This window comes from Mugil cephalus, chromosome 18, assembly GCF_022458985.1.
Source record: "Mugil cephalus isolate CIBA_MC_2020 chromosome 18, CIBA_Mcephalus_1.1, whole genome shotgun sequence".
NCBI lineage: Eukaryota > Metazoa > Chordata > Actinopteri > Mugiliformes > Mugilidae > Mugil > Mugil cephalus.
The window spans coordinates 2,598,708-2,615,983 of NC_061787.1; the positions used below are offsets into that span (position 1 = coordinate 2,598,708).

The 17,276-nt window shown below is 44.7% G+C and overlaps 3 protein-coding genes across 3 annotated transcripts; 1 reads left to right on the forward strand and 2 right to left on the reverse strand.

Moving 5' to 3' along the window:
- Positions 1 to 580: 580 nt before the first annotated feature.
- mos (v-mos Moloney murine sarcoma viral oncogene homolog) lies at positions 581 to 2,069 on the reverse strand. Its single transcript, XM_047568398.1, has one exon. The coding sequence runs from the start codon at positions 1,970 to 1,972 to the stop codon at positions 938 to 940; it is 1,035 nt and encodes a 344-aa protein (XP_047424354.1). The 5' UTR covers positions 1,973 to 2,069; the 3' UTR covers positions 581 to 937.
- Positions 2,070 to 5,293: 3,224 nt separating this feature from the next.
- Positions 5,294 to 13,382, reverse strand: plag1 (pleiomorphic adenoma gene 1). Its single transcript, XM_047568397.1, has 3 exons — positions 13,261 to 13,382; positions 9,892 to 10,248; positions 5,294 to 9,724 (listed from the first exon to the last, which is right to left on the reverse strand). Exons 2-3 carry the CDS (start codon positions 10,137 to 10,139, stop codon positions 8,554 to 8,556), a joined length of 1,419 nt encoding a protein of 472 aa, XP_047424353.1. The 5' UTR covers positions 10,140 to 10,248; positions 13,261 to 13,382; the 3' UTR covers positions 5,294 to 8,553.
- A 411-nt stretch (positions 13,383 to 13,793) lies between these two features.
- chchd7 (coiled-coil-helix-coiled-coil-helix domain containing 7) lies at positions 13,794 to 16,574 on the forward strand. Its single transcript, XM_047568399.1, has 4 exons — positions 13,794 to 13,964; positions 15,446 to 15,505; positions 15,576 to 15,674; positions 15,908 to 16,574. Exons 2-4 carry the CDS (start codon positions 15,452 to 15,454, stop codon positions 16,010 to 16,012), a joined length of 258 nt encoding a protein of 85 aa, XP_047424355.1. The 5' UTR covers positions 13,794 to 13,964; positions 15,446 to 15,451; the 3' UTR covers positions 16,013 to 16,574.
- Positions 16,575 to 17,276: the final 702 nt, after the last annotated feature.

A 17,276-nucleotide genomic window follows, 5' to 3' on the forward strand; every position in this document is an offset into this window, starting at 1 on the left:
TTAGTATTTTCTCCTGTGTTTATCTTCCTGCTGCTTATTGCTTTTTGTGGTTCCCAGCCGGCTGCATCACCGGATAATGATCATTAATGAGTCGACCTTAATGAGTCTTTATTTATGGGGCTGTAGCTGCAGGGACCATCACGTCCTCAGCACTAGAACTCCTCCTCGGTGTCTCAGTCCTTCCATGTGGTGGTTAAAACGTTCTGCTGCAGATATTCACTCACTCAAAGAGTGAACGTGTCCATCAGCGTCATCTGGGTTCAGTGTGATGGGCTGGACCGTGTCCACACAAGAGACATTTATGTTATGGACATTTTAGTGTTTTAAGATTGGGTTGAGACTCTAAATTTAAAAATACATTAATTAATGGTCATTAATTAATCATTCCAGCTCTTCACATGTGAGCTCAGTTTGTCTGGATGTAAAGTATTAGGTGGTCTTTAATGTGACCGCCTCCTCCTGTAGACTGAGACCAGATCAGTGTGAATGATCTTTTTAAATAACCATGTTAACAGTCTAAAGGTGGCCTTGATTAGTTTTTATGTGGTCGTGGTGAGCAGAGCAGAGAGGCCAAGAGAAATAATATAAAAATAATTTTAATGAAAACCTGTCACCTTTAAATAACACTTCACAGTCTCATTGAAGGAACAAAACTAAATTCACAACAGTTTAAAGAGGTTCACGGACAGACAACAGAACAATTAAATGAAACAGAGCAGCAGCATAAAATTAACTTTAACTGGAACCTGAAGAAAAAACTGAAATAAAACAAAAGGTTGGGGGGGAAAAAAAACTTTAAAAGTGCTCCAGAGATAATCAGGTTTGACTCCACCTAGCTTTGCTACATCAGTCCAGGTGGAATCAGCAGATGAGCCGTTTGTTGTACTAAAATGTCTCTAAAACTGTTGCTCTGCATCTTCTGGAACCTTTAAATCCATCAAGTAAAAGCCGTGGGTGTAGCTTTACTCTTGAGCTGCTCCAGCTGAGGCAGCAGCTCCTCGGCGCTGGGTCTGATCCGAGCGTCTCCGCTCCAACACCGGCTCAACAGAGTCCTGCACAGCCGGCCCAGATCCGACTGGAAGACCGGCTGGTCCTGGACGGGGGGCCGCAGACTGTGCGCTACCACCGCGTAGAGGACGTGCTGCCTGTCCCCGGTGTAGGGCAGCTCTCTGGTAATGAGCTGCCACAGGGTGATCCCGAAGGAGAAGATGTCCGCTTTAGGTGACACGCTCTCGCCTTTGAGCAGCTCGGGGGGCCTGTGCGTGTACGTGCCGCATACGTGGCTCAGATGTGGGCTAATGACACTCAGCTCACAGCCGTGGTCCAGCTTCAGAGAGCAGCCGAAGTCCGCTATTTTACACACGTCCTCCCCGGAGACCAACACGTTGGCTGGTTTGATGTCCAGATGCACGATGCTGTGGGAGTGGAGGAACCTGAGGCCGTTCACGATGTCTGTGGAGTACCGGAGCCACCTCTCCGCCCCCAGCGCCTCTGCGCCCCCGTAGATGACCTGCTGGAGGTTTTGATTTCCAACGAACTCCATCAGGATCGTCCCGATGCTGCTCTCGTCGCCCACGTCGGCCGGGACGCAGGTGGTGGCCGCGATAACGCGCACGATGTTCCGGTGGCGCAGCTGTGCCGCGTTAAGCTCGGCCCAGAAGCTCTGCCGGGAAGCCAGGCGGTTCTTGGTGCACTTCTTCACTACTTTCAGGGCTACGGTCTCTCCGAAGTACTCCACCCGGTAGACGGAGCCGAAGCCCCCGGAGCCCACGGGCTGCACGGAGCGCAGCTGCTTCCAGTGGATCACGGAGGACACCCGGCGGCTGGCTATGGAGTCGGGGAGCCGCTGGACGGGGACCTGGAGGCTGGGGCCGTGGGAGTGTTTGCTCAGAGGGCTGCTGAACGTCCCAATGTCCAGAGAGGGGTAGAAGTCTCTGGGCAATAGTCGGGTGACCGGGATCGGCGAAGGCATGTTTGTGCTGGAGCTGGAGCTGGAACAGCTGCAGCTTCTTCTTCTCCTCCGCCTTCTTCTTCTGGGGTGTTTATATCTATACTGCCACCTACTGAGGGCCACCGCGTCCTCTCAGCTGGTAAGTGAACATGTTCCTCCAGGACTTTCTCTTCTTAGAAACAATTCTTACCTCACATCCTTCAGAGACAACTTTCATTTCACATTTATATTGCGTTTTTCCAGCCTCTGGATATTAGAGTAGCAGATGCTCTTCTACTAATTATTTTACTGAGTGAAATTCCTCTTCTGATTCCTCCACTCAGTCAGTTGTAATTATTCATATTTACATGTCTCTAGGACTCTGGAGTCCTGCTAAAAATAGAAGTGAGAGTCTTGAAGTAAAATGTGGAAAAAAAAATGAAAGAATGTCAGATAAATACATATGCACCGAAACCAAAGAGTCACATTTTAAAGAAAACCAGATCAAAATTAAATTAAACACATAATAAAATTAATAAATAATCATTTGGTTCTTAGTCTGAGGATGAAAGATTAACTAACTAGTTCCCTCCTTCCTTTCCTGTGGGTCTGTCATGGTTTTAACTTTAGAATCATTTTCTGTTCTTTGAATTTTGCATATTTTCTTTGGTTTTTCTTCTGCTTCCTGTTTTTATTTTCAAAGTTTGATGGTGTTTCTGTTTCCTGTGTTACTTCCTGTCTGAGTTTCCCTCCTCTGATTATCTGATTGGTTTCTCCTTGTGGCTCTACCCTCATTAGTCTCAGTCTATATATAGTCCTGTCTTTCTCTTCAGCTCCTCTTGTGTCTTAATCACTCTGCACTTCATTTTGTTTCCTCGATCTTTAGTCCTCATTCAGCTGAAAGTTATTTCATCCCGTCCTTGGTTTCTTGTGTGCACTTCTATTTTTTCTCTCTTTAATATTCAGTCTGCATCAGTGACCAGGAGCTGCAGAGCTTCACATTTAAACCTGTTTCTCCTCCACTGCCTTCAGACGTCAGATCCTCCTCTGTCCTTTAAACTGGTCTCAGAGCTCCAGCTTCATCCTCTCATGACCGACCACCGCCTCTTTTTAAAGCTCACAGAGCAGAGTCTGAGTTTGAGCCAATCAGCTTCTGGTCTGGTCCAGACTTCTTGAACTGTGCAGTCACATAAACACTAAAATATACTAGTTCAAACGGACCTGAGCTCAGCGTGTTGCATTCATTTATAAAGAAAGACATGCATGGAACAACCTCTAGAACTCGGCTCCTTCTGGTCAGCTGAGCTCCTCCTCCCTCTCTCTCTCTCTCTCTGGTCTCTGCTTCCAGTCCACAGAGAACCCTCCAATCAGCTCCAACCACAGCTCTCTGTCTCCCTGTCTCTGTCTGTCAGCCCACTGCTGCCCCTCAGTGTTGTGGAGGACGTAGTGCTCTCTGTTTGGGTTCACTGGGTTCATGCAGGATGATTCCATTCAGTTTACTCTATGTACAGTAGGGGTGGTCGGGCTAAAACAAGACATTGTTCACATTCTTTGGACGTAGCTCCTCTATATGCATGTCAGGCTACTTAGCAGAAATACGGACAGTGAACAGTGACCTGGAGTTAGAGGAGAGCAGGTTTATTCACAGCTAATCATCACCTTCTAACAGCTTCTTTTTAAAAAATAAAAGTCCTTTATTGAACTCGGTCTCTGTATTTAACCCCTCCATCTATTCTTAAGGTCTGTGGTCATAATAATCTGATCTGTTCCTGGTCACATCGACCTCTACAGATAATCCCTCATGGAGATAGTTTGGATGAAACTACGACAGCTCGTACACATTATCTAGAAGCCCAGACTGGGAAATGATTTATTTTATTAAATGGTAGCAGGATGATAAGTGGCACTAATGATGACATGAGACTATCCTCTCTGCATGCACCCGTCTTATCTCTACTAGGTGGACAGAATAAATGTGTTGTACTGAATGTCTCTGGTAGCGTAGAGTGCTAACAGTGAGAGGAGGAATGGTGCGTCAGTAGGAAGGACTGGACCTGGACAGACTCTGGATCCTTCTTATGTTTATTGAACTTTCATTACATTGAGTAAAAACAATGGAGTTGTTGACTGCAGCTCTTCTCTCTCATAGCAGCAAGGTATGTGAATCAAATCAGGTTATTCTGGCAGGAAATAAATAATCTGCTTCTTTGGGTGATGTTGATGTTAAAAAAAAAAAACGAAAAGCTGCAGCATTAATATTCATTTTACACAACCTATAAACATATACATATATAATATGTTCATTTATATATATGTTTATGTGTTTTTACTAGAATTATAAAAATAGAACAGTAGTTTGTAAAATAGATTTGAAGTAAAACTTTGAGAGTTTGCAACGAGTCCATCATTGTCACAGGATATCAAACACGTCTGGAATGGAGTCTGTCTGGGACCATGGCGTCGCACGAGTCGTGTTTCTCAGCTTCAGCACCGACGTCTTCATCAGAGCAACATCCCAACACGACTCCGGGCGCCACTAGCTAACACACAACACAACTCTGTGTGTTTAGGGGCAGGGCGGGGGTGGAGGATGGGGAAGGGTGGGGGTGGATGGGGGAGTTGTGGGGATGGGGGGTGGGGGCATGTGATTGCAGGCAGGTCTGCAAAAAGACTACAAAAGTCACAGTACAATAAAAAACAAATATATGTAGCTATATAGTTCTACCAGGCACACACACATGCCAACTGTTCAACTTAAATGGATATAAATGATACATTAAGAACTAGAAAAGAGGTCTGTAGCACCTTAAGGAGCTTTAGAAGTATGTTAGCAGCTTGATCCAATACCAAAATATATCGCAGTATTGCAGTGTTTCTTACATACACATTCATTAAAGTTCACTGGTACCACTGGAGCTCACACTGAAGCTGCTGAACATCGGAGCCTCTGGCTGCTCATCTGTCTCCTGGTCACCACGGTGACTCCAGGCTTTTCCTGTTTTCTGTTTCTAAGAATTACCTACCTAAAACCGCTCTCAACAGCCTGGAGCTCCTCTACTCTGTCCAACGTGTCGAGCTTATTCTCTTTAATATTTATTTTTTTTTTAATCTCCTCCCTTCAGATTCCGCACGACGTCTGCATCAAGTTCAACCCGCAGCCAGCTGATACAACTGTGTTCAGGCAACAGACACAAATAAGACATGAAACAACATGACGTGATAATGAGGCGCTGATGGAGGAGGACAGATCAACCCAGGCTGCTATGAACATAGATTGTGGTTTTATCCACCGTGTTCTCACATCAGCCAGCAAAGGAACAGTCAGAGACCATGTGAGAGACTGGGCCTACGAAAAGCTGTGTTCAGAGGTGAGCCCAGAAAAAAACCCTCAATGAAATACACAGAACATTTGTGCAAGTTAAGCAAAAGTTACACTTTGATAAGAAACAACAACACTGTCAAAACTGTACCTGTAAAAATAAAACATTTTATATACTGTATTTACAAGTTATTATTCTCTAAAGCACTAATTATATCATCTATATATTTGTAATAAGAGTTTTAAAAGGTTTTAAACTATGGGTATTGGAAGAAATGAAGGCATCAAAAAGTGCTATGATTGCAAAAAACAAAAAAACACAACTAAAAAAAAAACAACATGGCGGCTTGCTGACATCTCCCATAAAACCATAAACCTTCACAAGATACAAACATTTTGTAAATGCTTTGACACGTTACACATTCAACTCTACATTTCACACAACCCAGAAAAATAAAGGACACTGCTAATGGAGGGTTAGGTCTTGGGGGGGATGGGGGTGGGGTGGGGTATGGTGAGCTCTACTGTCTCCTGAAAGAATATTTAGGGACAAACGTCCAAAATGAGGTCTGTTTCTGGAATGCTAACAGCTAATATCACCTTTGTCTGGCTGGATGGGAACAGACGGAAGAGAAGTGAGACCCTGGGAGTATGGGTCACATGGGAAAGTGAGTCGGTTTGAATGTTTGCCCTCAATATCATCCAGTAGTTTTCAGTCAGTTCTCATTTCAATCAGGAATGATTTGGTCAAAGAATAAAGAACATGACCAGACACAGAGACTGGAGATGCTACGAGACCTGCTTCACTGTGAGAGTCTCCAACACACCGACATGAAGCACCAGCTTCCATCTACAAACACGTTCTTTTATTCTCATGGATGTTTACAGTCGCCATCTCTCACTAAGGTCTATGAAGATGCCGGAGATGGTTTGGATTGTGATGACGCTGGAAGAATGTAGGCATCAGTAGTAACTGTTACTGTCTGATCCATATATATAATATGCAGATATATATAATCTAGAGTAGACACCCTCTTTCTCTGGGGAACCTGTCCTGTGCCCAGCATAGACAGCAACACTTTAAACCAGCTGCAGCTTTGGTTGCACCAACAATCATTAAAGTCGAGAGGAAGTACAGGTACAAATAAATCTGAGCTCCCTCTTTCTGACTACATGTGAAGACCACGGTGTGGTGGCTGAGGCTGGATGAGTCTGGGTCGGAGCAGGACGTCCAGCTGGGACGTCTGCTTGATGAGGGGACTAAAAATAGATAAATGATGCTTTTCTATGTTAGATTGCGCATTCTGTGTCTGCTAGACGTGGTCTTTTATGAACTGATTTAATTTTAGCCCTGCTGATCTTCTGAATGTTTCCTTTTGTTCAGATGGATGCATCTGATCCAATTAAAACCCAAACACTGATCCATTAGCAGTTTACCCATGCATGCTAGCTGGAGCTCTAATGTTTGTTTTCTGGTCCCTTTGAGGCGTCTACCACCAAACCAGAACCATCCAGTTAAACGGATTCACTGTTAATTTAATGATAAATTTAAGAATTTCAACATTCTTTTTTTTTCAAAGAACATCTCAACTCTTATTTCAGCTTTATCTTGGAGAAGAGGAGCAGACACTTCAACAAAAACTTAAACTTAAGTTATGTGCTCCACAAGGCGTCGAATAAGGACAACTTTATCTTTTACAAGTCCAGTTGCCCGTATTCAACGCCTTTTGGATTACCATGACCTGGATGACTGAGAACCTTCACAAACTTCAGTTATGTGACCTCATCAACATTTCACTAGCCTCCAAAACAGCTGGAACTTTCTCCCAAAGCTTGAAACTGCATCTGAATGAATATTCCTTCACAGTTTTAAGAAGGACAGCGACCGATGACCTACATATACCACGCTCTATACTTGCCCTACCTATTATCACCGCAGCATGTCTAATGTCTAAAACAGGCTAAGGCATCTTTGATGTGAAGATTTAGTAATGCAGTACTGGTTAAATAATGTGTATGAAAGTGACTGGAAAGCATATGTGGATGGGCCGCCTTAAATTTTAGATTCCAGCTCAAATACAAATACAATTGGGGTCATATTTGGACACTAACACTTAATTTGTTATCTTATACACAGGGCTTATACTTGAACCTACAACCCTCTGGTTCATGGGCGACCTGCCATTCCATACCCCAGGATGAGTAAACGTTGAGCAACGAATGGACAACTGAAGGTAAAGAAGGTGTACCTAATGAACTGGCAAAAACAGGGAGGACATTACTGTTGTTTTTAAACGAAGGGGCCAAAATATTCATCAATAAAACTACAGAGGCTCCAGCTGTTGTTAATATATATTAATATATAAATAGTAAATGAAAAGGTGATAGCTTCAGATGAGCCATCGGTGATTGAAGCGTGTCTCTATGATGACTGACGGCTGGAGTTCGAGGAGAGTTTGTGGAATCAGGAGTTAAACTAATGCTGAATGTGGAGAGGAGGTGTGGAGGGAGAAGGGAAAGGAAGATATCAGGAGGATGCTCAGAGCTAGCAGCTGTTTGGGATGGGGGGGGGGGGTACCCAAGACCCTGAAAGACCAGAATCCAGCTGTTATGAAACTGAAAATGCACAGTTGAGATAATTAAGATAACACTTGACCAGAATTTCTATCAACTACCAAGACTAAATGTAAAATTATAATACTTTAAACTAACTCGATATAATATGGATTATGTCGAGCAGCTTTGTTTAAATTTTACATCTTTTAGTCTGTTTACGTCTGATGATTGCCAAGAACATGACAAATAATGACCTTTAGTTGTGTGTGGTTCATTAAATAGATAAATCATCCTAAAACTACAAACTGTTCCTTAACTCCGACAAATAAAGAACAGGATGCAACATGAAATACTCTAAGGTTGAGGTCTGAGTCGATTATTGTTGGGTTAACTAAAGAGAAAGTCACTTTTCATCAGACTGAAGACATGTTTAAACTCTGGCTCTGGTGAGGAGCGTCCACATTAATCATTCATTCTGACTCTAGAGTGAAACATTCAACTGGACTCAAAGCTGGAAACTAGAGGAACATTTTCCTGCTGCCACATGAACATGATATTAGAAAATAATGCTGGTGAATATTTACCGCTTTCTAACTTTGTAGTAGTCTCTGGTGGGGCTGGGCCGTGCACGGAGGAGGGTATGTGATTTCATTTCTCTAAACATCTTGGATGTAAACAGCCGGCGGGACGTCCTAGCTCAACATGAGTGTCAGTGTGTGCAGGGGTGCCAGGCCCAGGACGTACTGGGTCACTGGAAAGCTTGGTGGAAGCGGGGCAGCGTGGTGGGTGTGCTCAGGCTGGATATGAAGGAGGGGTGCAGCCCTTGAAGTGGACTCTCTGACGCTTCCGAGCCTGCGTGGGCCTGTGAGGACGGCTGGACGAGAGGTGCAGGATCTTCGTTGGGTGGAAAGGTGACACCTTGCCCCCCGCCGCCCCCTACCTGGTTGTACAGAGGCCCGTTCAGTGGCAGAAAGTTGAACAGCTGTGAAAAGTCCATTAGAGAGGAAGATGAGGCCAGAGAGTCACCTGATGTGGGCATTTTGGACAGGGACACCTCCTCAATCACTTCCTCCAGGGCACCCCCTTGAGGCACCAGCTCAAGTTTGGAGGAGGAGAGCTGGGCGTCCTGGGCTGCAGAGAATGAGGAGGGCATGCTGCTCTGAAGCTCCATCAAGTAGGTCTCCAGTTCTCCCTTTAGGTTCTGCTCCCGCTCTTGAGAGGAGACGGCATATGAGGTAAAGTTGGAGCCCAGTGGGTACTTTAACGAGAGGGGATGTGTAGCGGTGGGGAAGGGCTCTGTGTCGAGGACGAGGCCTGTAGTCGTGTTGAGCTGGTGGGGCCGTGGCGTCACCATTCCCGGGAGCTCGTCCTTGATGCTCCCAGACGCCAGGTCACAGACGGCGGGCTCCAGCAGATCAGCCGGCTCAGTTTTTACCCTTAGCAGCTCCCGCGCGTGGCTCTTCTTCATGTGACGCGTCAGGTGGTCCTTCCTCCCAAAGCGCTGGGCACAGTACTGACAAAGGAAGTCCTTGCGTCCGGTGTGCACCACCATGTGGCGCCGCACATCTTTGCGGGTGTAAAAGCGGCGCTCGCAGTGCTCGCAGCGATGCTTCTTCTCTTTGGTCCCGCCGGAGGACTTGCCAGCGTGCGTCTTGAGGTGTTCCAGGAGAACTCCAGTGCTGGGGAACGGCTGCAGGCACACTTGGCAGGTGAGGTCTCCACTGTTGGCGGCGTGGAGGGCGAGGTGGCGTTTGAAGCCCAGCTTGGTGTTGTAGCTCTTGCCACACTCCTGACAGGTGAAGGCCTCCTTGTGTGGGTCGTGAGTGTGTAGGTGATTCTTTAAGTGATCCTTGCGGTGGAACATTTTCTCACAGTATGAACACTTGTGGTTTTTTTCTGGCGAGTGAGTTGCCATATGCCTTAGAACACAGACACATTCTATGAACACTCAGAATTGTTGCAATCATATTGAAAGTAGCATGCGTTATACATAAACACAATATACATCAAGACATCATTCTGACTACTACACAGCACTACACTAAAGTGTAAAGAGAAAATGCTATGCACTGCTGCTTGTCTGTACCGTAGCAGCTTGTATTTGGAGACAAAAGCCTTGGTGCAGTCAGGGTGGGAGCAGCGGTACGGTCTTTCTCCTGTGTGAGAGTACGAGTGCACCTTCAACTTCTCCAGACTGTTGAAGGCTTTCTGACACTCCTGGCAAGAGAAATTCTTCTTCGGCTTCCCTTCTGTTTTCCTGCGCCTCCCTGTGGGTGGTGCAAGTTTAGCTTTGTCCAGGACGTGGTCACGGTGGCCCTGAGTTCCCGTGGCCATGGCTCCCTAGGGCAGGCCAGCTACATTGACAGAGGCACTGTGCCCGACAAGTACTGATGCAATTATTCTATCCAGTTTTATGTGCTCAAGACCGGCCGGACACAGAGGCCTGAGAGAGAGGAGGGGGAGAGAGAGAGAGGGAGAGAAGGGGAGAGATGGGTCAGTTTCAGGTTTCTCACTGAGGTTCTAGTGGAATAAAAGACACCGAACTTCAGAGCTTCAGAATCACTGGATGATTCTCCAGGAGAAAACTAACAGAACTAGATAACTGAACAATTAACTGAATAAAAAGCCACAAATGCACCAGAAACAACGGCAAACAAAGGGCTGATGGTAAATGAATAAATAAGATGCTACTGGTAATGATGCTACTTCAAATTAATGTCACTACTATACCTTCATTAAAATGAGTCTAAAATATCTCTGTATAATCCACCTGGATTTAACTGAGCTAATTATTCAGAGCCTCCTATTGGATAATTAGTGCATGGGTGATTATCTTTCAGCTGGTATTCAACAACTTATTTAATCCCAACTGATGTAACGAGTAGCTTCTCATTTCTTCAATAACCACGTGGAAAGACACATCCCGTGGTGGTGGAAAAGATGTTAGTCCATTTCAGAAGGGTCAAATCATTGGCTGCATCAAGCAGAGAAAACATCTAAGGAGACTGAAGCAGAAAACTTCAACTTCTAAAACTACTAAAACTGGGTTTAGAACTGTCCAACGCTGCATTATTAAAAACTGGAAGGATAGTGGGGAACCATCGTCTTCCAGGAAGAACTGTGGTCGGAAAAAAATCCTGATTGATCAATAAAAGATCTTGGTGAAAATTTAATGCAACACTGGATGGAAATAACTCTGGTGACATTGTAGAAGCTTCTTACTGAAACAATGCCACAGAGAATGCTGCTGGATTCAAAGCTGAAGGAGCTCCAACCAGATATTAAGAATGGGGGCAATTGTTTTTTTTTTTGGTGGCGATTTTTTTTTTGGGCCAGGCAGTGTATGTACATTTATATTTTATATAGAACCATGCAGATATATACAAGGTTTCATGGCTGCATGGTCTGTGCCACACTACAAGGCAAAATCTCTGCTGGCAAAAAGGGAACGACTGAACGGATGCTTGTCCCGAGAAAGAGACAAAAATGTTGACTTGATCAAATCAGAAGCCAGAGACTCTTCCCTGCCGCCGCTCACCTCTTAATGTGAATGTGAGAAAGTACTTTAACACGTTTTATTAAATCATTCATAACAGAGCAACAGAAGCCACCACCCACTTCTAAATAAAGTTGTTTTCTTGTGTGTCACCTGAGAGCAGACACCATCACGCTCTACACAGATGGTTTCCTATCTGCATTTAAAGGAAACATATTTGTTTGTCCTGATGTTAAAACTCTATGCAACGTTATCATTCACATCTAAATTTCATCTTATTCAACCTAAACACAGCAAAAAAAAACAAAAAAAACAAAACGAAACAATCAACACTGTGTGACTCTGCAGATTCACGGACGATGGCTGAATCTTGTGTTGGAAACATAAACATGTACGAGCTGTTTGTCTCAGCTCCAGACTTTTATCCATCACTAATCTCTAATTACGCTTCTGGAACATGACACATGAAGATGATCTTCAGGTATTTAAAGTATTTATGCAGAATTATTTAACGACATCTGTTAAGCTAAGACTCAAACGATACCGACATTCAAGATGAATTTTAGATCTATTAAGTGAAAGTTAACGTTCTTAGACAGACTGAGAGATGCTGTATTTAAATGTGTGTAATTAATTCATTAATTATAATCTGGTTCAAGCAATCACATCTGTCTGTGTAGCAACAACTAAACTACTTTAATTAATTAACACTGATCTGCACAGAACTTAAAACTGCTGCGTTTTCTTAACTAAATCTTTAATTCTCATGATGACACATCTAAACCATGTTATTATAAAATGATTATATTTTACGATATATATTTAATTTATCTTTATCCATCAGCTCAAACAGGACCAAATTACAGTCCTGAAAATGAAACTATAAGTTTCATTTCAAGAGAAGCATTCTTTCCAGTCATGTCAATACTCAAGCCTTTTATTTATTTATTTATTTATTTTGTTATATTTCCCTCTAATCAGAGCTCAGATATTAAACTACAGATTTAAACAAGACACAGCTCAACAGAAGCATCACGAAAGCATCTGGGAACAGGTTTACACTTATCCAATGAAAGCAAAAACTAAAACTAAAGAGTGAGGAGTCGGATCAACTCTCAGCTCAATTTTAAAAGTCTCCTTTTCACAAGGTCAGTTTGTCTCATCAGGACCACACACATTTATCAGACAGTTTTAAAGAGTCTCAGCTAACACGACTTCCTCTAAGAGACAAACTTCCAACCTGAGACACGAACACAGCTACTCTGGATCTAGATCTGGATCTGGAGCTGGGCTCAGTGACAGGACAGCCTCATGGAGCAGGTCTATTAAACCTGCTACATCAGTATCATCCACACACGGTGACCTTAGGTTGCAACGAGCTGCACGAACAACTCTTCACGCACTTCTGCATTAGTTTGTCCCTCTTTGGTTCTTGGTGGTCTTAAGTGGTCTTTAGTGGCCTTGCAGCGTGTGACAGACCCAGAGATAGGATACAGGCTGCAGGAGTGACAGGCTTACAGAGCCGCTATAAGGCGGCATGAGGCGTTAGTTTCTAACAGAGATGAAGATGAAGAAAGTGTCATGAGCAGTGGAGCCAGGAGCGTGAGCTGCGAACGCATCTCATTCTGTTCTTTCATTTGTTTTTTTAAATCCTGAACTCAGAGAGGAGGCTATGTTCAACTTCACACAACTTCGTCCACTCCACGGGCTCCTGAGATCTTTAACGTCCGCGGACACGCATCGCGACGCTGATTTCAGAAATGACACAAGTGATTTCTTTTTTTTAATTCTCTAGTTTCGCCTTCCTCCCTCTCTCTCTGCTTTTCTCTGGGCTCTGAAGCTGGATTCTGATTAAGCCAAACTTTTTCCCCAGCTCACCCCCTCTCCCATAATTTAAATAACCCCGATATTTTAATTTAACAACTGACTAACCGCTTCCTTAATTTACATCAAACTTACCCTGGACGCTTTAACATCCTTTTCCTTGAGTTTTTCTTGACTTTCAACTATTTTCTGAATTTTTAATAATTTTTTTCTCATATTTTTTGCTAGACGCGGCGGGCCTGGAAATTGTTTGCTTTCTCCTCTTTCGAGCAGCCATTGTGTATGCGCTGCGATGCAACCGCACTATGCTCCGGGCACGCCCCCTGCACGGCCCACCTACCTGCGCCCCTGGCCTCCACACCGGGTTACCGGGCCGGGGTCCCGGACCGGAGTATCCGACCGGGGTCGCGGACCGGATCCCAGACCGGGGTCCCATGCTGGGGTCCCGCGGTAAACGCAGAGTTTCGCTGTCGGAGCTTCGCAGCTGTTTCTGCAGCCCTGCTCCACAGAGGGAGACCCGGGCATCGGACCCGGGACCCTATTGGCTCAGCGGGCTGCCCGTCTCCTCGGCCGGTGCTGCGGGCTTCCTATTCGCTCGCGGTGCTGTCCTTCTCCGGTGACGGTGTGGCTGATTTTCCTGGTGCGCTGTTGCAGTATCGACAGACAGGAGGCTGTGTAGTGCATGACGGGAAGGTTGAGACCGGGTCGGGTCTGGACTGGACTGGAGCAGCTGCAGGGAGACCAGCGCATGGTCTGAGGGTCGGAGGGTCTGAGGGTCTGTGTGTGGAGCTGCTGGTGTGTTTTTAGGACGGAGCCTGTAACAGGGGGTCCGGTGCAAGGTAAGAATCACTAAAGTTGATCATGACCTCAGACTCTGGGTTAAACTCAAAGTCCCTGATGTCTCCTTTAAGTTGTGGCATATTGTTTTTACCAGGACTGAGGTTATTATTCACACGTGTTTATTATAGCTCAGCTGTGACCCCCCTTCCCTCCATTTTCCCCTTCAGACTGTCTTACATGTTGAGGGGCTGGTCTCCTTCCTGGCAGGTTTACACTTCACCCGGATCCTCAGACTCCTGGTCAGAGGCACCGTGGTGTCTAACAAGAGATCACACAGAATAAAAACGGATAAAAACGAAGGCAATCTATTTAAAAAACACAAATAAATACATGAATGAGTGGACAGCATGTGGAGCAACCCCTGGTGGCTGGAGGCTGCATTACAGGTCATATAACCTCCGCCTCCGTTAGTGGGCGGGGCTAAAGTAAATAATATTTTTATTTTATTTGTCACGTGTAGTGAAATGTATTTTAGTTCCTGCAGCCACTAGTTAAAATGAATGACTAATTCCACACAGCACAAAAGGTAAAGACAAAATGTATCAATGTATAACTAAGAAAACTAGAATAAAATATACATATATATATTATATATATATAATATAACTGTAAACTCTAAAAGGACTAGCTCTGTCAAAGTACTCGTCACGTATATCACAGGTAGTTAATATGATGCTGATGTTTGTTCCAATTTATTCATCTGACAGGATTATTTCTTTTTGCTCTTTGACTCTATATAAAAACAGGATGTGGAGATTTACAGTTGCCCTTGACAACCGCTCCCTGAGGCTGTCATTGGTTTATTATGAGGATGGAGCTTTGTCAGAATTAACTATGTGACGTATTCTTTTTATTGGTGTTATTTTACGTCAACCATTTCTATTGTTAAGAAATAAACCAGAATAGACACTAACAACGGAGCAACGAATCGGGAGCATGATGACACCTTGTAGTAATAAATGAAGCAAAGTAAATCCAGTAATAAAATCTATTCAATGCGTTTGTTCTGGGTCTCACTGGGAGAAGTTAATCAATCAGTCAATCAACTTTAAAGAGGGTGAGATAGGAGTAAAGAATATTTGTTTTATTAAGTTATTAAACAAAAGAAATTAATCTTTTGTTTGGACGAGTGCTTCCGCTCTGTCAGTGGTGGGAAAACTGCGGCCCCCGGGCCTTGTATGGCCCCCGGGGCTTGTACGGCCCGTCCTAATGACTGCATTCATTTCACGTTTATCCTCCGCCGCTCCGTGTCTCTTAGTATATTATTATATAGTGAGTGGTTTCTTTGAGCTGGTTTTAGTTCGGTCGTATTATAAATACACTCGGGGCATTTTTAGGATTCCAGTGTTGGGTCATGGCTCTAAAAGTTGCCTTTGTCACAACACAGATGTGAATATTCAGAGTAATCCCTTAAACTGCCGTTAACCACATGATGAGTGAAGCTTTAATAAACCTGCTCATGTTGTTCATCTGCCCCCAGATCCAGATGGACAGAACGGCAAGAAAAATGAGGAACCAGGACATTAACCCGTGCATCGAGGTAACATCTTAGTCCGTTGTCTCTGAGCGTCCGGCTCTCCTCAGGTTGTAACTTCTTCTCTTTGTTCCAGGAGAGCGACGCGTCTCAGAAGTGTTTAGACGTCAACAACTATGATAAGAGCATGTGTTCAGCCTATTTCCAGAGATACAAGAACTGTAGGAAATACTGGGTGAGTTGTTTTATCTGCGACGTTCTGCAGGATGATGCACGACGTTCAGAAAATAACAAGAAATAAACACGATGCCTGAAGCTGAAGCTGAGCTCAGACTCCACGAGTTTCAAGTCTGAGGTTGTTATTTCTAATGCGAAACTATCCTGACTGAAAGATCAGGTGGTCAGTGCTCACAGCATTTGTGGAGCTATGAAACAGTTTTTGCTTTTCCTCTGCTTGTTTGCTTCTAGCACGGCATCATGATGCAGAGGAGGAGAGACGGAGTGAAGCCTGATATGCCCACGGCTGCAGAGAGGCTGGAGATGCTCGCTGCTCTGGGAGGGAAACCCTACTAGGAGTGAATGTGAAGCGCTGTGCTGGTCCTGACGTAGTGAGGGGGGAGGGTGACCTGTTCACACTGAGGTCTGCTGGACGGGACCGGAGCTGGAGAATCGAAGATGGAGATGAAGGGCGAGAGGTGACATGAACTGACTCTACAGGAGAGAAATGAAGCTGCTCCTGGAAAGACGTCTTGTCTGATGATTCACTGAAGCTCCAGCCGCTGAAATCTTTTCCACATTCGAACATGAGGCCATGTGAGGCCCGTGTAGAGCCGCGTAGAGCTCTCAGGGTGGACGGACGCCTGTTACTCGCAGGCAGGGATTTAATAGAGGTCAAGTTTCCTCCTGTCATCTCCTGAATCCAATAAAAATGAGAATGAGAGCTGGAGCTTCGTGTTTGGTTTGTTCTGGTGGAACCGGCAGTGTTTGGTGGGGGCTGTGGTGAAGACGCCGCTCCAGACTGGATCCAGGTCCGTCACTGATGAGGACGCCGTGAAACGAGGAACCTCATTTGTTCTTCAACTGATTACTTGTGGATGACTGATCCTTTACCCAAAGTAAACACTGGAAGAATCTATTTAAAGTCTGTGGTTGTGGTTTGTTGCGAGCTTGCTCTGAGCACTGGGGGGTCCAGATGAAGACTACTTCCTGTTTCATTAGAATCAGAATCGGCTTTATTGGGCAGGTTTGTGTGCGCATACAAGGAATTTGACTCTGGTCACGTTGCTCAGTGGTACAAGAAAAATAACACTTTAATCTAAAAAAATAAAAACGTATGAAAAAACAGAAACACTGTACATGTGTTCTGTGACGGCTCAGAGTTCACCGGAGCGACAGCCTGGGGGAGGAAAGGTCTTTGGGCCGGGTGGTTTTGGCGTACAGGGCTCAATAACGCTGGCCTGAGGGGAGGAGTCAGAACAGATAGTGTGAAGGGTCACTGGAGATTTTACCGACCTGCAGACCTGTTTGTCCTCTGAGAGGACTACTGGCACTGACCTTCCCTCCATCCAGGACCTGTACCGGTCCAGGTGCAGGAAGCGGGCTGGTAAAATCTCCACTGACTCCTCACAACCCGGACACTATCTGTTCAGACTCCTCCCCTCAGGCCGGTGCTATAGAGGAAATTGACTTGTTGCACTTTAAACTCTTTAAATCACATCAGTAGAAAGAAAATTAAGTCAAATATCATCTCCCTCTCTTGGGTTTTAGCATAAAAGAGTTTTTTTTTTAAATCAAAAATGTCCATGTCTGTTTTTTGTTGTTTTTTTAATAAATGAAC